The sequence below is a fragment of the Danio rerio genome, chromosome 16 (genome assembly GCF_049306965.1).
Source record: "Danio rerio strain Tuebingen ecotype United States chromosome 16, GRCz12tu, whole genome shotgun sequence".
In the NCBI taxonomy this organism is placed as follows: domain Eukaryota; kingdom Metazoa; phylum Chordata; class Actinopteri; order Cypriniformes; family Danionidae; genus Danio; species Danio rerio.
Window position 1 is genome coordinate 5,898,617 of NC_133191.1, and position 26,681 is coordinate 5,925,297.

General features: G+C 34.5%; 1 protein-coding gene across 2 annotated transcripts in view; it reads left to right on the forward strand.

The window, feature by feature from the left end:
- Nucleotides 1-26,473, forward strand: part of zgc:158689 — a 32,348-nt gene extending 5,875 nt beyond the window's left edge. The window contains exons 2-15 of one of the 2 annotated variants that reach the window (XM_017351372.4): nt 1,750-1,855; nt 3,434-3,509; nt 3,641-3,727; nt 6,352-6,413; nt 6,984-7,055; nt 9,243-9,380; nt 12,541-12,693; nt 15,818-15,997; nt 16,100-16,508; nt 18,467-18,671; nt 20,278-20,340; nt 22,303-22,510; nt 24,531-24,571; nt 24,641-26,473. In XM_017351372.4, coding sequence (XP_017206861.2) covers nt 1,808-1,855; nt 3,434-3,509; nt 3,641-3,727; nt 6,352-6,413; nt 6,984-7,055; nt 9,243-9,380; nt 12,541-12,693; nt 15,818-15,997; nt 16,100-16,508; nt 18,467-18,671; nt 20,278-20,340; nt 22,303-22,510; nt 24,531-24,571; nt 24,641-24,713 — 1,815 coding nt within the window. In that variant the 5' untranslated portion in view covers nt 1,750-1,807 and the 3' untranslated portion in view covers nt 24,714-26,473. 2 annotated transcript variants of the gene reach the window in all.
- The last annotated feature ends 208 nt before the right edge of the window (nt 26,474-26,681 follow it).

Genomic DNA, 26,681 nt, shown 5'->3' on the forward strand with positions numbered 1-26,681 from the left:
ACAAGCAAATCCCCTCAGCAATGTTCAGGAAAGCATTCCTCCAGTAGGGCACGATCAAACCCAGTGCTGGCTGTATTGAGCTACAGAGTCACTAGTTGCTGTAATTAAATTACTTCTCCGCTGAAAAAGTAAAGTAAGGGATTACTGTTCATTTTTAGGTCATTCAATTTCAGCTTCTTATAATGTCTGCAACACAAGCTTATTGGAAAACACAAAAACCTACCTCAACCTACATTTGACTGCAGTTTGTAGGTAAAATGAACACTAGGGGGCAGTATGACGACTACAACTTTTGTTTCTTTTCACACTACTGATATTTACAAAGACATCTGATCAACAAATTAAGGATTATTTTTGTGCAGTTCTTTGCACGACACTAATTATACGCCACAAAACAACATAATGCTGTCTATGATTTGGAATGAATACGTTTGCGTCACCTAAATATCTCCATATATGGACTTTTTGGGCGTGGTCAGTTTGCTCGGATATCACTTCGTACAGTAATGCGCTTGAGGACTCGGGTTCGAGTACATTGAAGCATGCTTTCACAAAAAAGATAAAAGGAATGTTAAATCAAGGTAAATTAATGGGTATTTACCTATATTAATGGTAAATTTCCTCCTATGTCTGCTTTTGAAAACACTATTGGTTGGGTTTAGGGAAGGGTTTAGCTGAGTGGTTCGCTAGCTAATCTACAACAAGCTCAACCTTCTGGATGTGTACAAGAAGGATGTGTGCCTGAAACATACAACAAAACACCCCCTAAATGACCAATTTCAGATTTACAAAAATGCCAACAGCGCCCTCTAGTGGATTTGACATCTGAAACATACTATTAAATGTTCTTCAAGCAATCAATTTTAGGTTTTTGTAAAGATTTAGCCTGAGGCACAGATTTACAGTGAGCCTAGGCTTAAATACTGTTTCAACAGTTCTTTATAAATCAACCTGATTCATCAACTTGATTTATTAATCAACTATAATCAATTGTATTTTTAATAAATAATAATAATGTTTGCAGAATAATAATTTTTTTCCACTACAAATAGTTTCTTTTAATCAGACAGTTGCACGAGATGTTTGCAAACTTGCTTACGAAACAATAAATTAAGTAAGGAATTATTAATGACAATAACTGGATGCGCAACACATTGGTGGCCATATTGATAACGGCCAATAAATGCTATTTTTAATGTGATCATTATCAGTCAGATATCAAAATTGGGCAGATATTTAATAAATTGACTTGACTTGAAACATTCATTCATTAATTTTCCTTCGGCTTAGTCTATATGGTGTCATTGCTTTGAAATCATTCATGTAATTCTAATTTAGTAGTTTTAATTCAATAAAAAGAGTTTTGTTTGTTATTAAAATTATGAAATATTCATCATGTTTGACTCAAGTTCAATTTCCATTGTCTATATGTTGAGATTTATTGAGATTTTAAGAACTATTCAGTCAATTAAATTCCTAATTGAGTAATTAAATGACTTTTTAGTCACTGGAAAAATTATTCACACAGAATTTTAATTATGTAATTAGTAATTAATTACTCTTTTGAAGTAACTAACCCAACACTGATCAAATTTAACAAAAAGTTTTAGAGCAAGATTTTAAAGAGCAGGATTTACCATTCCACTGTAAAACCTGATCTGAAAATATCTAGCTAATGCAATTAACACACTGCCAAAAATAAAGCAAGGTCATTGGATATCACTCATATTTTGTCTTCTCTCTGTGTAGTTGCGTCTGCTGTGATTCCTGAAGTCTGAAAGCAAGGTGAAGCTGGAGAGAAATCACAATGTCACGCTCAGATGAGGTCAACAAGATGACAGAAAATGTCTACAAGGTACGATTAAAATTCTCGTTAGAGAGTGCCAGGTTACTTACTGTAAAATAAAAAGTAATCTTTGAATTGTAATGCTGTATACAGACATCGCTATTCCCAAGTATTTAAGGTTGCGGTAAAAAAATATTCGCTCTCCTGTGAAAGGTTAATTTGTTTCATATATTTTGTAGGTGATGTTTTCATATATTTGTAAGCTATAATTCTGACCTTAGAATGTTCAAAAATAAATTAAAAACTGCTTTTATTCTAGCCAAATTAAAACTAAGACTTTTTCTAGAATAAAAAATATTATCAGACATACTGTGAAAAATTTCCTTCTTTTGTTAAACATCATAGATATATAGTATAGTATAGTATAGTATAATAAAATTATAAATAATAATAATAATAATAAATCAGATTTAATAATAATAATAATAATAAATCAGATTTTAAATAATAATAACAATAATAATAATAAATCAGATTTAATAATAATAATAAATCAGATTTAATAATAATAATAATAATAATAATAATAATAATAAATCAGATTTAATAATAATAATAATGATGATAATAATAATAATAATGATAAATCGGATTTAATAATAATAATAAATCAGATTTAATAATAATAATAACAAATCAAATGAAGCTTGCTACAGTGACAAAAAAGCAATATTTAAAAAAAATTTTCTGTCTGGATTGTATTTAAAGGGATAGTTAACCCCCAAAAATTTATTTTTTCACACTTGAGTGGTTATAAACCTTTATAAGTTGAACATAAAACAAGATATTCGAAGATTATTGGGGAAAAATAACATTCATAAAAAAAAAAAAAAACTGATTACAGAAGTCAATGGTGATTTTTCCAGCATTCTTCAGTATATCTTGCTTAGTGTTCAAAAGAAGAAAGAAACTCAAACAGGTTTAGAAAAGGATAAGGATGAGAACAAGATGACTGAATTTAGATTTTTTGGTGAACTATCCCTTTAAAAGTAAAAAAAAGCTTAGAATGCAGACAGAATGCAGATTAGGTAATAGTATATGAAATATTCATACTCATATTCATCAATATTCATTGATACATTACATTTATTTTATCCATTGGTTATTTATCTAAATCTGACTAATCAGATGGAGCCTGGCTATCTTTATCCCAGCCTCCTTATGGTTGCTGTTCTGCTATTGGCTGGGGAGACCCAGAAAATAAACGCTTATAAAGGCAACAGCCAATCAGAGTCAGAAGATCTGCTGAGGTTTTCACTCATTCATAGTGTTTTAAGACTAAATGTTTGCCCCTTGACACAGTTTTGTAGTCTGAATTAAAATAATTTAGATCTAAAAAAAATTTCTCATACCCATTTATTTCAATATCATTAAATAAATAAATGATATAAAAAAACACTGCTAATGAAAACAGCACTTTTCTGTTATATATCATAAGAAACAACAACATTATCGCAGATTAATCCAGTACCATACAGCCCTAATGCTACCGTTTTCCATCATCTGTTTCAATTACATAATCACTAATTAGAATGTCTTCATCAATGTCCTAATTCAATTTCCTTGCCGTCCTTGCCGTTTGTTCAGGGCATTCTGGACCAGTTCAACCCCAGTCTGAAGAATTTCGTCACTATGGGGAAACACTATGAAAAGGCTCTGACTGGTCAGACATCAATACTCCCATGCTTCATTGGTCTTGTAATGGGCAACAGTCCGCTGGAACTCATGTTTGCTCATTAGCACTTTGTTGTAGCACACATAGTGCTGTAACTCTGTCTGTCTGTGTCTCTACAGGCGTCACAGTGGCAGCTAAAGGATATTTTGATGCGCTGGTTAAACTTGGAGAGCTGGCCAGCGACAGTCAGGGCTCAAAAGAACTAGGTAAGACACTTTAAAGGGGACCTATTATTCAAAAATCACACTTGAACACAGTTGTGTGACTGCAGAGTTTAAAGATAGCTTAATAAAAACAGCAGAAATACTTTGATTGACATTTTCTCTTTGTACGTGTCATCAGAGTGGGAAAGCCCCGCCCATTAGAGACGAGGCATAGGTGGTTATAGCTCCACTCTCTGGCTGGGATCACAATTACATTTGAATTTAAAGCGACAGGCTGCTGAAACATCAAGAATGATCAGTGGAAACAGAATGTACCTGAGCTCAATTTCATGGCAAAGGCAAAGGCTGTGAAATCTTATGAACGTGATTTTTCATCTTTTTTAATTTTTAATAAATTTGCAACAATTTCAAAAACTCTTTTTTCACATTGTCATTATGGGCTATTGTGTGTAGAATTTTGAGGAAATAAATGAATTTAATCCATTTTGGAAAAAGGCTGTAACATAAAAAAATGTGGAAAAATTGAAGCGCTATGAATACTATTCCGGATAGTTCCAGAGTTAAGGTGCAAAAACCTCTAAATGCCTCCTGAAATTTTCCTCTAAAATGTTAATTTTTATCAGTGTACTTTGTGTATGTTCAGTAATATCACTTTTTATGGCAAAGAAGAAGTCCTTTTTTCTGCTCTTTAAAGTAAAATATCTAATATCTCAACATAAACACTATATATATATACAGTTGAAGTCAGAACTATTCACCCCCCTTTGAATTTTTTTCTTTTTTAAATATTTCCTAAGTGATGTTTAACAGAGCAAGGAATTTTTCACAGAATGTCTGATAATATTTTGTCTTCTGGGGAAAGTTTTATTTGTTTTATTTCGACTAGAATAAAAGCAGTTATTAATTTTTTAAAAAACATTTTATGGACAATATTATTAGCCCCTTTAAGCTCATTTTTTTCTTCATAGTCTACAGAACAAACCATCATTATACAATAACTTGCCTAGTAACCCTAACCTGCCTAGTTAACCTAATTAAACCAGTTAAGCCTTTAAATGTGAATTTAAGCTGTATAGACGTGTCTTGAGAAATGTTTAGTCAAATATTATTTACTGTCATCATGACAAAGATAAAACGAATCAGTTATTAGAAATGAGTTATTAAAACTATTATATTTATAATTGTGTTGAAGAAATCTTCTCTCCGTTAAACAGAAATTGGGGATAAAATTAAACAGGGTGACTAATAATTTAGGGGGGTAATAATTCTGACTTCAAATGTATGTATATATATGTATGCCTAAATGTGATAGGGGACAATAACAAATTAATAATGTGATAAAAACAGAGTGGACTGCTATTAGACTGAAAATCTCATTGAATGATATTATTTTGCAGAAATTTGTCCTTGGGAATAATTTAAAATAATACTTCAGATAATAAAAGTATGTTGCCTATACATAGTTGCACATAAACAATATATATACTGTTTAAGTCAGAATCATTAGCCCCCTGTTTATTTTTTACCTCATTTTCTGTTTAACGGAGAGAAGACTGCAAATACTTGTATAAATCAGACACGGCTATTCAGATCATTTATTAAAGATACAGCCATTATATATTGCGAATGTATTTAAGTAAATTTAACTACTCATTTAAAGTTTGCAGCACGTCAGGGTTCACAGGAAACGAAAACTTAAAACAAGTGACTAGAGGAGAAGAGAATAAAGAGGCGAGCCTGTGTGATAAAATGCAGATGAAGAAACTAAGAGAAAGCCAGAGACGGGCAAAAAAAGAGAGAGGTCTTTGTTGGAAGATTAACAACACCACATGATCTCATTGTGCTGCTGGAGGCGGCGGGGAGAGCAGAGGGAGGAGGACGACAAACACACACACACACACAAAACAGGAGAAAGAAGAGCAAGAGCAAAACACATCATTTACACCATTACTGACACAGGAGAACCACACCGTCACATCCGCTAAAGGAAGAAACTATTCACTTCTGTTTAGAATAATAAAGTCTTAAAAGTTTCCAAAAGTGGTGCCAAAAATAAGCGTTCTGGGTTCCCCTAAGAACAATTGTCAACCTTTTACTGGCACAAAAACTCTTAAAATTTCTCTTTTTTCAATTATTAATTCATTCATTTTCTTTTCGGCTTAGTCGCTTTATTCATCAGGGGTCACCACAGAGCAATGAACCGCCAACTTATCTAGCATATGTTTTAAAACTGAATTTTTTCCATCAATCACATGATCCTTCGGTTATTATTCTAATATTCAGATTTGCTGTTCAAGAAACAATCAAGCTGTCAATATTTGTTATATAATACAAATAATTTTACATGAACATACTGTATGAATGTGGATAAAGATGGACAAATTTATAGTTTATATCTATTGTTATTTAAAGGGACAGTTCACCCAAAAAAAGGTGACAATTATGCCATTGCCTCTGACTTCCATAGTATTTTTTTGCTCCAACTATAGAAGTAATTGGCTGCTTTTTTCCAACATTCTTCAGACTATCTTGTTCCAGAAAACAGACACTGAAGGTTTAGAATAACTTGAGTGTGACTTAATAACCTTATAGTCAATTTGGGGTAAACTGGTCCTTTAAAGATCAGTAAGGAGCTATATTTACAGGTAAATGTTTTTCTTATTTAGGCGACACGCTGTTCCAGATGGCGGAGGTTCATCGGCAGATCCAGGTCCAGCTCGAGGACGTGGTAAGCAGCAGAAAAGCACACATAAATTATACATTTCTAGCACATTCTTTCAAACTAAAATCACTTCAGTTGCACTTTGTAAAAAAATAATTGATGACGGTTCATTGAATTGAGGTGGTGATTTGTGTGATTTTCAAATAATTCAACAGGTCAGAGCGCATTATTACACTTATTTGTCTGTTCAGTTGTTGTATTCGAGACATTTGACAGGTGTTTGTCCTTAAACTGCTCCTGTGTGTAGGACTAGTTTCTCACACATCTCATCCAAAACCTTGTGTTGTGTGTGTTGATATCATATTTGACTGTTGTAGCTGTGAAATAACTGACGTCATTCAGTGTAGTGATACAGAACTCAAAACCTGCCGGAACTACTTTAGCTGTGTGTATATCTGAAATTAACGGCACACCTTAGAATGCTCACCAGCCAATCAGAATCAAGCCGTCATCAGATTTGTATTATAAGGCAATTTAATAATTTGCTATGTTATGTTCTGAGATGGTATGATAATTTTATAGCCATACAAGAAATGAATGGGTTTTCATGATGACTATTTGTTGTTGTGTTTGCAGCTGAAGCTGTTTCATTCAGAGCTGCTGTCTCAGCTGGAGCAGAAACTGGAGTTAGACATCAAGTATCTCACTGTAAGTGTACAGTACTACTTCCCTGGCTTACTCAAGCTGGATTAAAATGAGTAAAATGAATGTTAACTGCATATCTGTACATGCAATTGAACACAGAATTGATCTTTTTAAACTTGGTAACCCTCGTGACAACAAAGTTTCTCAAGGTAAGCTTTATGTTGGCTCGAGAAAGTCTAACAAGAAAAGATTTAGTAGATTTAATAGATTTTAAAGTTGAAGAAAGTAATAAGATTTAGTAGGATTTGCGATGTGATCGCCAGGGCATAGTTGTTAAATCAACGTACCTTGTACTTTTTGTATTATATAGTTTTTATATCAGTCACTAGGGTGTTCTAACTGGTTGCTAAGTCATTGTATAGTCATAACAGAGAAAATTAACATAAGCTGCGTCCCAAAAGTGCCTCTTTCAAAATTAAAGTGCCTCCAAACCCAATGTCAAGTTTTCGTAAAAACAATGTCATCTTTACATTTAAAACGACATAACTGAGCAAATGACACTTAAAGGGCCATGAAATTCCCTTGTTTCAGCAGGAGGTTTTCACACCTCCTTTATTGACACAAAAAGTCAGGAAAGTGGGCGTGTCCAGCTCTGTTTAGGGGGGAGTGTTGGAGGAGGGAAAGAGGGAAGGTCCGTTAAAATTTGCATAAAAATGGGAGTGTCGGTTTTGGCAAAACAAACACAGAGAAGCAGGTCAGAAAGACAGTGACTGTTTACATGGATATCAGTAATCAAATTATTTGCCAATTTATTAAATGATGGACTTTAACTGCAGTTTGGCTCTTTCATTCAGAAATTTAATTCATGCCCCTCGTGACAAACAAGATATTTGATTCGAGGAATTGATTTAAGCGTGTATTTTTAATGCAATGTTTGATACTGCACGGCTAATGAGAGAAAAAAAAAACCTCCGCATTTCTCTATACTTATTTGCACTCGAAGGTAGTGTTATTCCTGTCACAAATGGGGAAAAAATCCTGCACGACGGTAATAGTTTGATTGTGGTGCTAACATGTTTACACTCTGGGAGCAGTATTTACAGTGTATTTTTTAGTCCATAATATTGTAGTGATATTAACGTACGGTACACTTTATTAACTTTCATTCATTTGACTAAGGTCTGTCTTTAAACACTGTAAGAGTACTGCTGACGATACAAACAAACTTTGCCTCTGAATAAACAAAGACTACTAATCGCTCACTTACCAAATCTGTAGAGACAGGACAATCAACACCAAATGGAGCCGAGTCTTTTTTAAAAGGAGACAAAGAGCAAATCCGGAATTCACCATTTCCAGATGAGAAAATCTCTCGGGTAAAAAAATGTTCCATAGACACATATTTTTGTCGCGCGTCGTGTGCACTGATCCACACATGAGTCCAGCTGCGCTCTCATAGAGGGAAAATGAAAACAAAACCTTCACTGCAGCAAATTATAAAAGCAACACTGACGACCCGTATCACCAAACAATTCTTGTTCTCCCGCTTGGCAACACAACGTGGCGTCTCTCTGCAGTCTGAAAACTGTAACAGGTAAGCTATCATGCATATTAGTGAAGTTGCACCACATACACAATAGAGCGCGCTGATTGGTTTGAACCAAGTCTTACTCATGAATGAGTGCAGCACACTCTGAGATGTTATAAGATACTCTCAGGTATAGACGCCCAGTCTACACGCTGCAATACATGCTAAGATCTCATGCCCGTGACGCAGCTTTAAAAATTAGTCTCAAACCGGAAGAACGAATTTGCTCAAAATAACGCAAAAAACAGCCAATTTTCCCTTTTTAGTGAAATATATGTGTCCTAATAGTGTTTTTAGCAGTGTGGGACACATATACGACTGTCAACAGCTCAAAAAAATGTGTTTTGGTGTTTCGTGACCCTTTAATAACATTTGTCATAAGCATTACAAACTGTATCGCACGTAAATCATATAATCATTATTCAATGATATTACTGAAGTTAATATTAAAACAGAGTAAAAATATATTCACACACTTTTACATAAGTAAATATATAAACTCAATGATGGGATAAAAAAGTCTGGCGATAAGTAGTCCTAGGCCTACTCACCGCCAACACTGTTAAGAAATCGTTTACATTTTGAGTCTTGCAGAAGCCGATCCTGAAGCTACACTATTGCATCATCTCTGAAATGTGATTATTCTATAAAACCTTTCTCAGGGCACGCTGAAGAAATACCAGAGTGAGAGGAAGTCAAAGGCGGAGTCGATCGAGCGCTGTCAGTCACAGCTGAAGAAGCTGAGAAGGAAGAGTCAGGCCAGTCGACATCCCAATAAATATGGAGACAGAGAGATGCAGGTGTGTCATGATAATACTCTGCCTATATTTTTAAAACCCTTCAGTATAAAAAATTACCCATGTTGACCCGCAATGTGAAGAGTGGGGGGTCGGGAGGGCTATGAAGGCCCTGTGTACGGCCCTGCCGGGTTGGACCCCTTTTGCCTTCAGAACTGCCTTAATCCTTCATGACATAGATTCAACAAGATACTGGAAATATTACTCAGAGATTTTGCTCCATATTGACAGAATAGCATCACGTTGCTGCAGATTTGCATTTGCACCAACAGAACTGCCGCTCACTGGATATTTTCTCCTATTTAGACCATTCTCTGTACACCTTAGAGATGCATGAAAATCCCAGTAGATCAGCAGTTTCTGATTTACTCATTCAAGCCCATCAGGCATCAACAACCATCCCACGTTCAAAGTCGCTTAAATCACCTTTCTTCTCCATTCTGATGCTCGGTTTGAACTGCAGCAGATCGTCTTGACCATGTCTACATGCCTAAATGCATTGACTTGCTGCCATGTGATTGGCTGATTAGAGCAGTTGGACAGGTGTACCTAATAAAGTGGCCTGTGAGTGAACACTCAAAAATATATATTTTTGCTGCTTGTTCAAAACACCTGCTTACCACAACTTGTTTTATGTTCAATCAACTTAAATTTGAAGAAAAAAATAAGCTCAAACTAACTCGATCAGTTTGCATTGTGACAACATGGAGGAATTGTGTGGAACCCAGCATTTTTCACAGTGCAGTTAATACTAGCATGCTGCAGTACATTTGACTGAAGGAAATCCAAAAGCATACTATGATATTTTCTCATGCAGGGAAGCACTTGAGGCTGATTAACACTGTCATCAATGAACAGTAAGTCAGATGGGATTAACGCGCCTGCTAATGAACTGAGTAATTGTGTGCTGGCCAGCTTATTGGCTGCTGTTCATTTACTGTAGACTGTAAATCATGTACAGCCGGTCATTTGTAGATTCTATGTGTTATAATGACTGGATTGAGCTCAGCGGAGACTCACTGCGTCCTACATATTAGAGCTGATTTGTTTATTTGAGCGTGTGTTTATTCAGGACTCAGCTTATCTGTGTTTGAGCAACGCTATCACGAGCGTTAGCGTAAGCGTGTTGTTTTTTTTTGGGCTCAGAGAAAGAACTAACAAGTGTTTAAGTGTGAGATTGAGCAGATATCCGGAAGAGCTGATCTGGGGCCAGAAGAGAGGAAAACTGAGGTAGAGAAAAACAGATTATGAAGTAACACAGGGCCTCTGCTTGAAGAGTGACGTTTAGAAAGGAAATAAAAGAGAAAATGACTGATGTGTTAAATGAAAAGGCCACTTAGTGAACTGTTTGGAATCACATGAAAAAATACTATAGTAAATGCACACGTAGACGTCACCTATATACTATATAACTGCAGGTTAACTATGTTTACATATATTAACTTTAACTGTTAAAAATTTTTAGTTACGGGAGGCATGGTGGCTCAGAAGTTAGCGCTGTCGCCTCACAGCAAGAAGGTCGCTGGTTCAAGTCCCGGCTGGATCAGTTGGCATTTCTATGTGGAGTTTGCATGTTCTCCCATATTGGTGTGGGTTTCCTCACAATCCGAACACATGCGCTATAGATGAATTGAATAAACTGAACTGGCCATATTGTATGTGTGAATGAGAGTGTATGGGTGTTTCCCAGTACAAGGTTGCAGCTGGAAGGTCATCCACTGTGTAAAACATATGCTGGGTAAGTTGGCGGTTTCTTACCCAAATATTTTATTATTATTATTATTATTAATGTTATTATTATTATTATTGCTATTATTATTATTATCGTTATTGTTATTATTATTATCATTATTATTATTATTATTATTATTATAATAATAATAATAATAATTATTATTATTATTATTATTATTATTATTATTATAATAATAATAATTATTATTATTATTGTTATTATTATTATTATTATTATTGTTGTTATTATTATTATTATCGTTATTGTTATTATTATTATTATCATTATTATTATTGTTATTATTATTATTATTATTGTTATCATTATTATTATTGTTATTATTATTATCGTTATTATTATTATTATTGTTATTATTATTATTATTATCGTTATTATTAATATTATTGTTAATATTATTATTATTATTATATCACAATGATATTAGTAAGTTATTAGTCAGTTTTCTACAACTATAGGTTATATTATACTACAATAGACCACAGTTTACTGTAGTAAAATCTAATGTATACTACAGTATTTATTGAAGACGGAAAATAAAAGAGAAAATGACTGAGGTGTTAAATAAAAGTGTCACTTGTTGGACTGTTTGAGATAACATGAAAAATACTATAGCAAATATGAGTGTTTCTGAGCTATACTAATTAATTAAGTAAGTATGTAATGTGTATTTATAAAGTGCATTTATTGTGTATGGCCGTACACCCAAAGCACTTCACAATCATGAGGGGTGTCTCCACACCACCACCAGTGTGCAGCATCCACTTGGATGATGCGTCGGCAGCCACAGGACAACAGCGCCAGTGCGCTCACCACACACTCGCTATTGGTGTAGTAGAGCGACAGTGACAGAGCCAATTCAGTGGATGGGGATGATTGGGAGGCCATGATTGGTAAGGGCTAATAGAGGGAATTTGGCCAGGACACCGGGGTTATACCCCTACTCTTTACGAGAAGTGCCATGGCATTTGTCATTTTGCAGTGTCTATTTAGCCTAAGTGCAAATAGCACACCTCGTTGGAATGAGCTAGTTGAGTGATTCCCGCCCATCACCGTTTGATTGACAGAGACAACAAAACTAAAGAGAGCGGCAAACAGCAGCGTGAGTGGCTAAGCTCGTAAAGCTCACGGCAACATGTTTTGACACGTTCGAGCATGAACCCGGTGCAGTCGATCACTTCGATTACATTGGGAAAACCGGCGATCGCTGCAAATTGTGCTTTAATGTTTGACTGGTCAACACCGTGGTATGTAAACCTTAAATCCCTGTTAGACATGCGGATGAACCCGTCTCATACAGCTGCCCATGATTCCTGCTAGGGTTGAGTTTAGGGGGAGCGAATATATAATCATTGCATATATGAGAAGAGCCCATAAAACTCAGCATGTGTGTGTGTGTTTGTGTGTCAGTATGTGGAGCTGATGAGTCGTCGGCAGGCAGAGCTGGACTCTTTGGTGGCGGTGGGCTATAGATCTGCTCTGACAGAAGAAAGACGGCGCTACTGTTTCCTGGTGGACCGTCAGTGTTCGGTCACCAAGATCCTCATCAACTACCACTGCAAGGTAACAACACCCTATTTTAGGTGTTCAGCGATTTAAAAGTTAAAGGGATAGTAAAAAATAAAAATGTCATCATTAACTCGCTTGTTTCAAACCTACATCAGTTTATTTGCTTCTATTAAACACAAAAGAAGATACTTTGAAGATTGTTTGAAATTTAGGGTGTTTTAAAATTTAAAACCATAACTTTGAGCCTTAAAATTCACTGAAATATTGTGTTGTAGGTCTTATATCATTTTAAACAGGCTTTATTTTTTCTTTGTCCACATGAAGCTACCCAACCAGGCCAACACACACACAATCGCCAACAATCTATCTTAATAACACTTTTAAAAAGAGTTACATCTTTATCTTGCTTACATGCATACATTAACATTTGTTTAAAAGTACTCCATTAATTTATATATACCTGGTGAGGACACTGACCCGGACAGACCGTTCTGCGCACATTTAGTTTATTATAATTTTTAAAACTTATTAGGAGAAATAAAACTTAATAAGTATCTATAAGTATGTAACTAGAGTTTGCTCTTTTTGACACATTATTTAAAATATGTGGCTTAGAACTAACCAAATTAACCAAATCTTTTTACTGGAACGAGTAAAAATCTTTTCCATTGGACATTAGACGAAAACCCATAGTGTTTAGAACTGTTTAAGTCTAAAATGTACTTCATTAATGTCTTAAAAAAGTCTTAAATTTGACTTGAAACCAGCAGAAACCCTGAAAACCTGTAACCATTGACTTCTATTTGTTTTTCATACTATGGAAGTCAATGGTTACAGGTTTTCAGCTTTCTTAAAAATATCTTCTTTTGTGATATTCAACAAAATTTAACTTTTGTGAAACTGAACAAAGAAATGGAAGAAATTATAAAGGTTTGGATTGACGAGTAAATATTGACTAACTTATAAATTAATATAATCATTTTAAAATGATAAATTACTCACCCTTTACTAATTTTAAACCTTCATTCATTTATTTCTACTATTAAACACAAAAGAAAATACTTTGAAGAATGTTGGAACAAGTTAAAACATTTTCTACTGGACATTAGAAAACAAATCCATAGCGTTTAGAACTGTATAAGTCCGAAATTTACTTTGTTAATGTCTTAAAAAGTCTTACATTTGACTTAATGAAACTAGCAGAAACCCTGAAAACCTGTAACCATTGACTTCTATTTGTTTTTCATACTATGGAAGTCAGTGGTTACAAGTTTACAACTTTTTTCATAATAAAATATCTTCTCTTGTGTTAAACTGAACACAGAAATGGAAGAAATTATAAAGGTTTGGATCAACCTGAGTAAATTTGGAGAACATTTTTAATAATTAAAATCATTTTAAAATCCTCATTTACTCACCCTTTACTTGTTTTAAACCTTAATGTGTTTATTTTTTCTATTAAGCACAAAATAAGATACTTTGAAGAATGTTGGAAACCTGTAACCATTGCATTTGTTTTTTATTCTATGAAAGTCAATGGTTACAGGTTTTTAGCTTTCTTCAAAATATCTTCTTTTGTGATATTCAACAAAATGTTGCTTTTGTGAAACTGAACAAAGAAATGAAAGAAGTTATAAAGGTTTGGATTGACGAGTAAATATTGAGTAACTTATAAATTAATAAAATCATTTAAAAATCGTCATCATTTTAAAATCATTATTTACTCACCCTTTACTTGTTTTAAACCTTCATGAATTTATTTCCTCTATTAAATATAAAATAAATATTTTGAGGAATGTTGGACAAAAAGTAACCATTGACTTCCAGTAACTGAACAAAAAAAAAAAACTGAAAAAAAAAGGAAGAAATCATAAAGGTTTGAAAAGACCTGAGTAAATATTGAGTAAATTATTTAAATCATTTTAAACTCATTATTTGCTCACCCTTTACTTGTTTCACAACACACAAAAGATATTTTGAAGAATGTTGGAAACCTGTAACCTTTGACATCCATTGTATTTGTTTTTCTTACTATGAAAGTCAGAGGTTACAGGTTTTCAGCTTGCTTCAAAAAATCCTCTTTTGTGTTAAACTGAACAAAGAAATAGAAAAAATCATAAAGGTTTGGAACAAGTGGAGTAAATTTTGAGTAAATTTAACATTTTGGGTGATCTATTCTTTTAAATTACCCCAGTAGCAAAGAATTCTGGCCCAGATTTGACATAAAACTGGCACAGCAGGCATTCATCCGCCTTTGACATACATCATGTGGGCCTAACATGGCCCTGGTTTTACAGATGTGGCACCGTCTTTAAGGCGGCATTCAAGGGCCAACATGGGCCAGATGTCAGATGCAGTATTTGGTCTAGATCAGGGGTCACCAATCCTAGTCCTGGAGGGCCGGTGTCCCTGCAGGGTTTAGCTCCATCTTGCCTCAACCCACCTGCCTGGATGTTTCAAGTATACCTAGTAAGACCTTGATTAGCTTGTTCAGGTGTGTGTGATTAGGGTTGGAGCTAAAATCTGCCAGACACCGGCCCTCCAGGAACAAGTTTGTTGACCACTGGTCTAGATGTTAAATACTGATATATGGGCCGCATAAGTTTGGCCTATCTTGACCTACTTTTAAAATACATTAAAATAATTTTTTGAGTAAAGAAAATTTTTGATGCACAAAGTCATTTCCATAATGCCTTTATTTTATTCCAGGAAACAATCAAGATTTATTAATCTATTGTTTCCTGTATGATGCAAAATAACTTAATTTAACCTACATTACATATAATTTATTAACCAAATTATTATTTTACAAATTAAATTATTAACTATTATTAAGCATTACCATTATTAACGCGCCTAAATGCTTGATGGGTTTATCAGTTTCATTGCAGTCGTGACACACCAAATATGCTTCCAGACAATGACCAAACCATGGTCCATAGCAGCTATGTCCCAGTTCAGGCCGAGTTGTGGGTTATTAATTTGGCTGAGACTAGGCCCAGATATGGTCCATGTTTGGCCCTTATATGGAAGCCAGACTTGGTTTAGTCCTGTACCGTAATTCACTGCGGCATGTGGGCCAAGCAAAAGCTGATTGTGTGGGCCAGGGAAATTTTGCTATGTGGGTAGGGCTTTCCAGGGGGAAAAAGCTTTGTGTAATGAGTGTGTTGTTGTGCAGGTGAGAGAGCTGTTGTCTCAGAAGCTATCATCATGGCAGCAGTCGTGTGCTCACCCCACTAAACTGCCAGAGCGGGCGCTAAACCTGCTGCGCCACACTGCCCCCCAGAGCTCTGGAGGAGCGGGACTGGCGGAAGTGCTGCGAAATGCCAAACTGGGCATCACACAGCCTGCAGAACAGGTGAGAGCAGGGGGCACTGTTGTGCAAACATAATGGTCTTCCCATGCTCTGTTCCCCATCTCATCTCATCCCCATGCACTGTTGTTTTCTGATCCCTGTCAGAGGCTGTCGGTGCAGGAGGTTCCTCCTCTGTTGAACGGTGACAGCAGCAGCAGTCGCTCTCAGCAGCAGCAGCGCTCTCAATCTGACAGTCTGTCCCCCAGCAACGCCTCTCAGCAGAACGGACACTCCAGCTCTACAGCAAGCCCTGCCCACTCTCAGCCACACCAGGGTGTGGTCAGCTCTGTAGGCCACACCTCCAGCTCCTCCCACAGCTCTCTGCAGGGCCTGACTCCACCTCTCGCGGCGCCTCACAGTCCTCCTCTGCCCCACAGTGCGCCTTTGTCCCGTGCGCTCACACCCGTTCCATCTGCGGCCCCTCATGCAGCGTCCGGCCTCGGTCTGCTGTATGGCACGTCCACCCTCCCACTGCCCAGGAGACAGAGCAGCGACGCACACACCTCTTTCTTAGGTCTGTATGTGTGTGTGTTTAAATGAATGAAATAGTCATTATATATTACATATATACAGCCTATACACAAAGAAACGAGATTTTACATATACAAATAAGGCAAATAAGAATAATAAAAATAAAAATATAATAACCAAAAAGAAAATGAAAGGAAAATAAATACAGTGGGGGAAATAAGTATTGAATATTTCAACTTTTTTCTCAGCAAACATATTTCTAAAGGTGTTATTGACTTGAGGTTTTCTCCAGATGTTGGTAACAACCAAAAAAATCTGTATCTATAAAAGAAAACAAATCTAATTAGTTTACAAATGAAGTTATGTGCAATAAAATGAAATGACACAGGGGGAAAGTATTGAACACATGAAGAACACACACTGACATCATTCCTTCCTCAGTGTAAAGAATATTCGCTGCTTCAGTCCAACATCTACATTAGCAGGAGGATGAAGATAAAACCAGGGTGGACATTTCAGCAAACCAATGATGCAAAACACAGCCAAGGAAACTCTCAAATGCTTTCAGAGAAAGAAAATCAAGCTGTAGAATGGCCCAGCCAATCACCTGAACTGAATCCAATAGAGAATACAAAATAAAGCTCAGATTTGATGGACGAGATCCATGGAACCATCAAGATCACACCTGAGTTATGCATGTGACTTCATTCTCTGTTTGAGAGGCGTCTTTAAGCTGTCATCACCAATAAAGCCTTTTATATAAAGTATTAAACACATTTCAGTAGTTTAGCACTTTCTCCTTGTGTCATTGCATTGGTATTACACACACCTCATCTTTCAGATTTTTTTTGTTCGCTTCTTTGTATTGTTTGTACATCAGCGGACCTGAGACGGAAGCCAAAAACAGAAGCCAAAAATAAAATGAACAAGTAAATAACAGGGTGATAATATGGTAAGATCTGAAAACGTTGTTAAAAGCAGGCGAGGGCTTTTCTTTTTCTGGATTGCTTTTTAAAACTGTTAGTTGGGTTTAGAGGGGCGAGGCAGGTAGTGCTGTCGCCTCACAGCAGGAAGGTCGCTGGGTCACTGGTTCGAACCTCGGCTCAGTTGACATTTCTGTGTGGAGTTTGCATGTTCTCCCTGCCTTCGCGTGGGTTTCCTCCGGGTGCTCCGGTTTCCCCCACAGTCCAAAGACATGCGGTACAGGTGAATTGGGTAGGCCAAATTGTCCATAGTGTATGAGTGTATGAGTGTGTGTGTGGATGATTCCCAGAGATGGGTTGCGGCTGGAAGGGCATCCGCTGCATAAAAACTTGCTGGATAAGTTGGCGGTTCATTCCACTGTGGCGACCCCGGATTAATAAAGGGACTAAGCCGACAAGAAAATGAATGAATGAATGAGTTGCGTTTAGGAAAGTGGGTGGGCGGGTCAATCGGTGTTCTTGAAATCATCGGTTGGGTTTAGGGAAGGAGGAGGGTGGGTCAGTTGATTTGTCAGTCAACAGCAGCCTCTGGTGGGTTTACGCAAGAACAGCAGGTGTGAATGGCACTCGTGAGAGAAATTTGAGATGTGAAAAAGCATACACAGCGGCCTCTGGTGGATTTGCGAAAACAAAAACTGCAAAAAAACAAAGATCCTAGGATCCTAGGTTTGTCCCTCTCCAGAAATTTACATTTTCAGAATGAGCCTGGGTTGTTTTTTGCTTTTTTTTGTTTATACACTCAGTACCTTTAAAATAAAAGTGCTTAATGTACTACTTTTGAAATCATTTTTTTTATTTTTGTGCATAGCAATGCGAATTAAATTGCAGACAATCATGATTTAAAAAATGTAATTGTTGCCCAGCACTAATATATTTTTATAATAAAATAAAATTAAATAAACTGCAATACAATACATTATATTAAAATATAATTCAGTACAATACACAACATACCTTCATTCAGATTCTCTCACTCTCTCTGACCGTTGTTGCTGTTGTTGTTGTTTGTGCTCCACAGGCTCCACTCTGCCTCGTGTTCTTCCTCTGTGTTCTCCGTGTCGTGTGGAGGCTATGTTCGCTCACTCCTCTGAGTCCTGTGATGGAGATCCGGCTGGCGGAGGAGGCTCCTGTCTGCTGTCCTTCCAACCCGGAGACACACTTGGCCTGCTGATCAGTGAACCCCGAGACGGTTGGCACTACGGGCAGAACGAACGCACCGGACGGTATATCCTCCATCTCACACACCACAACATTAGTCATTTTGTTGTTGTTTTTTGTGTGTGTTTGATTTGTGTACCTTTTTTTGTCAATTTTTGTACATAAACTAATTTATTTTATTTTTAGTTAAATTTTTAGTCAGGTGTTATGGCTGTTTTTAATTTGATTTAATTTATAAGGTTTTTTTTCCATGTGGTACTTATATTTATTTATTTACTTTTATTCATTGATCATTTTGTTTGTTTTTTATATTCCATTTGTATTCTTGTTTTATATTTAATATTTATAGTACTAATTCTAATTTTAGTTAGTTGCAAAGGGTTTATATCTCGTTATATTTATTTATATATATATATATATATATATATATATATATATATATATATACATAATATATAATATATATATATATATATATATATATATATATATATATATATATATATATATATATATATATGCATAATATATATATATATATATATATATATATATATATATATATATATATATATATATATATATATATATATATATATATATATATATATATATTTGCAAACACACACACACACACACACACACACACACACACATATATATATATATATTAAATATATATATATTAAAGTACCTAAACTCATTTTATTTTTAGTTCTTTGCTAAGGCTATATTTGTTTTTCCATTTTTATTATCACTAGTTTTCTTTAATTTCAATTGTATGTTCTGGTTTTCCATGTGCTAATAATATTTATTTATTTTATTAATTGCTCATTTTGTTTGTTTTTACATTAATTTTTTATTACTGTTTTAGCTTTAGTAAATGTAGTACTATTGTTTTTATTTAGTTGCTTAGGCAATTTTTTTCATTAATATTATTATTAGTAGTAGTAGTATTGTTTAATTTAATTTATATGTAGGTTATGTTTTTTCCTGTGCTAATTATATTTATTTAATTTTTTATTATTTGATCATTTTGTTGTGTTTTTATTATACAAAAAATTTATTACTGCTTTATCTTTAGTCATTTTATTTTTAAGCTCGCTAAGACAACATAATTTTGACATTTTTATGTAATTATTGACGGTTTTATTACATTTAGTTTGTACTAAGCATACGTTTTCTATGAGCTACATTTATTTACTTTTTATTAGTTGGTCATTTGGACATATTTTTGTTTTTAATCTATATACTTATTTAATTTCTGTTTCAGCTTTAGTAATTGCAGCACTTACACTTAATTTAATTCATTTACATCCAGCATTACTGACAATGCTTTAAAAACTGGAGCATTTTTTTTCAAAGCATTAAGAAGATCTGACAAAAACGCCACTTGTCTGAAATACAGTTCAGTCATCATAATGCAGCAATTCATATAAATATTAGGAGTGTATTTTATTTAATGTGAACAGACATTTCTTTATTGGGTTTTCATTCTGAGCATGAACAGGCCTTTTAAAACAAGCTTAAAGGCGGCTGCTGTATACGTTTACATGTCATCATCATCCTTCTCAAGATACTCCAGTGAAGAGCTCAGATGGTTTTGATTTTATTAAGATATTAATATGCGTGGTTTATTTTAATGCGTATCATCTAAACTCTTCTTCTCAGAAAAGGCTGGTTTCCCTTCTCCTACACGCAGCCGTGCCCGAACACTCCTGGACAAGACATCAGGTCAGCAAGAAAGCATTAAATATAGTATATAAATAATACATATTCTGTCTTAAATACAGCTGAAGTCAGAACTATTTGCCCTCCTGTGAATATTTGTTTCTTTTTCAAATATTTGTCCAAATTTTCACTGTATTTCCTATAATATTTTTTCTTCTAGAGAAAGTCTTATTTGTTTTATTTCGGCTTGAATAAAAGCAGTTCTTAAACATTTTACGGTCAATATTATTAGCCTACTTACGCAATTTTTTCTTGATAGTCAACAGAACAAACTATCGTTATACAATAACTTGCCTAATTACCCTAACCTGCCTAGTTAACCTAATTAAGCCTTTAAATTGTACCTCAAGCTGAATACTCGTATATCTAGTAAAATATTATGTGTTGTCACTATGGCAAAGATAAAATAAATCCGTTATTAGACATTAGTTATAGACATTAGTTAGACATTAGGCTAATAATTCTGACTTCAACTGTATGTATTTACACTAATGTAAAAAAGTTATAAAACACTGTTAAATTCTAATTATTCCATATCAGAACATTAGTTTAAACCATTTTTTAAATGCATTCAGCTGATCTCTGGGTATGGAGGGAGCTCTTTTAGCTTAGCTTAGCATAGTTCATTGAATCAGATCATAGATATATAAGTTAGATGTCGCCTACCCTGTTGTTGTCTATTGAAAGGAATGCGTCAATAGAGCCGCCATTTTGAAACAGGGTAGCGCTCCTTTGAAATGAATGTGGGACCAAGGTTCAGTGGAGGACTGTGGCCATCCAGAGCCAGAGATATACACATATACACATATATCCATGATCGGGAGTTATCCTGGATGTTTGTTTGCAATTTTTTTTTCTAATTTTGAAAATTAGAATTTTACATCACTTTTTGTTTGTGTGTACAGAAATGAACTATTCACCCTCCCTGTTAAATTTGATCTAATCCGTGTCCTGACACACACCTCCTCTCCTGCTTTTACTTCTCATACTGACGGAGAGAGCGATTCGTTTGTGAATGAATCTCCGTTATGAACGATTCGTTCACTAGTCGATGATAATACAAGTTTCTGGCAGCGCAGCATCTCGTTGTCATATTTATTTTGCATTTTTTGCAGATTTTTTTTCAACAAAACTATCATAAGCCTATCATTTTAGTGCGAGTTGGAGCTACTTTGCCTTATGCTGAATGCAGTAAGTGCCTGTATTATCATCAATAACGTTACCTGTTTAGCACAAAAGTTCAGAACATACAAAAACGTAAAAAACTTAATCTTACCTATGAAATGTTCTGCCTTTGTGCTTTGTTTTCTTTGTTTGCTTGTTACCACACTCATAGACAGCGCTAAAGTCCCGCATCTTCACGTAATAACACTGTCTTGACTAGTGCGGTTGAATGACATTTGTCCTGGGAGCACTGTACAAATATGGCGGCGCTATTGACGCATGCTCAGGGTTCCTATGCGATATCTAGTATATACATCTATGGAATCAGATTAGACCATTAGCATCTCAAATTTTTCTTTATTTAAATCGCGCACTAAGATCAAGATCAAATGAAAAGTTGTGTTCCAAGCTGATATGAGTGAAATTATACTCTCATTTATAGAAAATACTTCACTGTAGTATAAATTCTATAATACTCGAGTGTTTTGAATCATACTATAGTAACATACTATATATTGTTCTGGAGATATTACAGATGCTATGGTAACACAACAACTTAGAGTAATATAAACAAATGACCCAGTACTGTAGTACCTACAGTACAACTATACCCTAGTATTTGTTACAGTTCATCAGTTCACTATAGTGTTGTAGATACTATAATGGATACAGTATAATACACTTTACACGGATCAAAAAAACACTAGTATTTACTATATTATTTTTTCATCTGAGTTTTCACATGACTGTTTATCTGTTTGTGTGTTTCTATGTGTGTGTGTGTGTGTGCGCGCGCCGCAGTCCTGCTGTGCTCTCTAAGGTGAACAGCACCAGTATGGGTCAGTTAGACAGGCTTCCTCCTGCCGGTCAGCAGCCGCAGGTCAGTCCAGACTCAGAGGACGAGCGGAGCATCATCTCTCAGCGAATCAGCACCTTCAGGCCCAGACCCTACAGCATGATGAACCCAGACACCGGCAGGACCAGCCCACGCCTGCGCTTCAAGGACAGGGTCGGCAACAACACACACACCTGCAGGCTTCAGCAGACATCTGCACTGTTTATGGCTGATTCTGCAAGCAAATTAGCAAATTCTGATTTTCCATTCATTCATTCATTCATTCATTCAATTATATATTTACATTAATGTATTATTTCATTCTATTCCATTCCAATTCTATTAATGAATTCTATTAATTCATTCATTTCATTAATTAATTATTTCATTTAATTCCTTTTATTTATTTGCATATTCACATTATTTAATCCTTCATTTTGTTCCATTCATTTCATCCCATTCATTCATTCATTTTTTCATTTCCTTCCATTCATTCATCCATTCATTATTTCATTCCATAAATTCCATTAATAAATTAATTCATCCATTTATTCTCTAATTTCATACCATTCGTTCATTCGTTCATTTATTTATTCAATCATATTTGTTCAATCTTTCATTTAATTCTATTCATCCATTCATTCTCTCATTTCATTCCATTTATTAATTTCATTAATAAATTTAATTCATTCATCCATTTATTCTGTAATTTCTGTAATTCAATCATTCATTCATTAATTTATTCATTCATTCCTTTATATGTTCACATTTGTTCATTATTTCTTTTAACTCTATTCATTCATCCAGTCATTCATATATTCACATTTGTTCATTCTTTCTTTTCATTCATTCATCCATTTATTCTTTAATTTCATACCATTCATTAATTCATATATTTATTCTGTCTTTTAATTCTATTAATTCATCCAGTCATTTGTTCATTCATATGTTCACATTCCTTTATTCTTTTTTTTTCATTAAATTCATTCATCCAGTTATTCATATATTTACATTTGTTCACTCTTTCCCTTTAATAAATTAATTAATTCATCCCATTTATTAATTTCATTCCATTCATTCACACATTCATTCTTTTTTCTTTCATTTCATTCTTTTATTTCATTTATTAAATTATTTAATAAATATAACTAACATTAAATTAATTCGTCCATTAATTCTTTAATTTCATCCCATGTATTCATTCAATTCATTCGTTATTTTATTGCTTTTTATTCATTCATTCACCCATCTATTCATTATTTCATTCATTCACTCATTCATATATTCACATTTCTTCCCTTATTCCCCTTCATTATATTATTGCACTCCATTCATCCATCCATTCATTATTTCACTCTTTCATTCAGTTTCATTCCATTCCATTCATTCATTCCCATTTATTCATCATTTTATTGCACTTCATTCATTCATCCATCCATTGTTTAATTCATTCAGTCACTCACTCTTTCTATTAATTCCATTCATTCATTATTTTATTGCAATTTTTATCCATTCATTCACTCTTTTATTCCATTCCTTCATTCATTCATCTATTCATTATTTCATTTATTCATTTGCATTAATTCATTGTTTTATTGCATTCCATTTATCCATCCATTATTTCAATCATTCTCTCTTTTTGTTAATTCATTCTTTAATTTCATCCCATTTATTCATTAATTTGCTCCATTCCATCCAGTCATTCCTTACATTATTTCATTTTTAATCCATCCATTCATTATTTCATTCATTCACTCATTCATTTATTCATTCATTCTTTCCTTCTATAAAATTCATTCATTATTTTATTGCACTTCATTCATTCATCCATCCATTCATCATTTAAAAATTTATTTATTTGCTCATTCATTCCATTGAATTCATTCACATTCATTCATTATTTAATGCACTCCATGCATTATTTTATTATTCAATCATTCACTTTCATTTCATTCATTCATTTGCTTTCATTCATTATTTTATTGCACTCCATTAATTAATTAATTAATTAATTCATTCATTCTTTACAGTCCATTCATTGCTTCATTCATTCTAGAATGCTTGTTTGCCTATAGCATCTCATTTCTGGATGATTTTTTTTTTTCATTGCACATTCACTTTTGTCTCTTTCATGATTGAGAACATATACTGAGATATACTGTATACTGATGTGGGTTTTCTTTATGTTTTCCAGATGTCCACTGATTTTTCTCCTCCACCTCCATCCCCTACCAGGTAAAGGACTAATCTTGTCTGGTTATTGTTGGTTAGTCTGATGGATTAGTTAATTAAATGTTTTCACAGGATCAACCCATTCGCTCATATTCAGCTCAGGAAGACGGTGACCAACGACCGCTCCGCTCCTCTGATACAGTAAAGATGATCGGATAATTACTGCAAAGATGCCTTGATGATCTGCTGAACCCTCCAGAGGCAGGAGTTACACTTTTGCTGACAGAAACAGAGAATTAGGTGCAGTTAAATTTGTTAAGATCATTTAGCAGATCGATTGTATATTAGTAATATATAAAGTTAAAGACAAGCTGAAAAGCCCCTTTGTAAATTAAAAAAAACATACATATTTCTCAAGTGCAGCTTAACAAAGCAAGGATATTTTTACACTATTTTCATTATTTTTGGAGCAAATCTTATTTCTTTTAGTTTCCCTGAAATAAAGTAAAAAAATAAATAAAAACAAAAAATAAAAATAGATAAATTAAATTTGCCATAAATCAAACTAATTAACCAGGTATTTTAATTGCACTTTGTCCTGCAAAATTAACAAGTATAATATTATGTGACAAGAAATTTGTTATAAGAAATTTGTTATTAAATCCTATTATGTTTACAAATTTGTCAACAAAAATCTCAATCGGGTTGAGTTCAGGAATCTGACTGGTCCACTCCAGAATATGTATTTTCTCCTGTTGAAGCTATTCTGATGTTTATTTACATCTATGCTTTGGATCGTTGTCCTGTTGCATCCCCATCCTCTGTTCCTTCAGATGGTTTTAAGCAGTGGTCCCCAGCCTTTTTCATTGCAGATTACAAAGCACTGCAGTGTTTTGTTTGTCTGAGATAATTAGTCTACGAAAAGTGTATATTCAATACAAGCTGAATCTGTTTGGTCAGTTGATGTCACATGACTTGCTGTGCACTCCTGGTATTCATTCAACTGTGTGCGTCTGGAAGCGCAAGCCACGCACCTCCATTGGAAATAATGAACCTGTGCAAACTCTCGAAAAGACATGACATGCAAATGACCGCTAATGCTGCGTTCACACCAGATGCGGAAGAAGCGCCAAGCTTCCATCATCCAGGTATAGTTTAAAGAGGAGTTTATGAGCTCATAACAGAGCTGGGTGCACCTCAGAATGGATCCAGTGGACTCCGACACAGCTCCAAACGAATCAATGCTGTTTTTCAGCCTTCCTAAAGCACATAAACACAGCTATTCTCTCAATAAAATCCTTGTTAGCCATTTAGCAATGAAATGATGGGAATCCGCCCATGGTGCGAATCCGCATCTATTGTGAAGTGAATTTGATACGCAAATAAAGTGGATTTGGCTCAAATTGTTCACACGTCTAATAACATATGATTTATTTGCACATTTCACGTCTGGTGTGAACACAACTTTAAAGGCTGCCGTCATTTATGATCTCCAGCAGTTGATCTTCTTGCCCAGACATGGAGGATTCACCTGATTTTAAGACAAATGGGTTGCGGATCTATTCCTTGGCAGTTCGCGGGCCCTTCACTGGGCCTTTTCCCCTAAAAGAAACTTTCCAAAGAGGACTTTTTCTTAAATTTGGGCACTTAAGTGACCGAGATAGAAGCGAGAGAATTCAGACATTTTTCAAAATAAAAGATTTTTCAAAATAAAAGATCCTTCAGATTCAGATAATAAATAAAACAGAAATAATTCATGATTTTCTGTGTGGTCCGATCCTAATTAATCTGCTGCTTAGTGCTTGATAACCACTGGTCTTAAGTTTTCCTGAAAAATGTCTTAATAATCTTTGAAATTCATTTTTTTTTTTTTTTTCGTTAATAACAACGATCTGTCCTGCCCCAAACTCCAAATTAGCTACTAAAACTAGTAAAAACAGGGAAATAAAAAAAAAAAAAAAAAAACTAATAGAAATCTCAGGAGGGCTAATAATTTTGTTTTCAACGGCCTATATACATATACAGTTGAAGTAATAATTTTGAACATTGTAAAAGCTGCTTTTATTCTAGCCGAATTAAAACAAATAAGACTTTCTCCAGCAGATAAAATATTATAGGAACTACTCTGAAAAATTCCTTGCTCTGTTAAACATCATTTAGGAAATAATTGAAA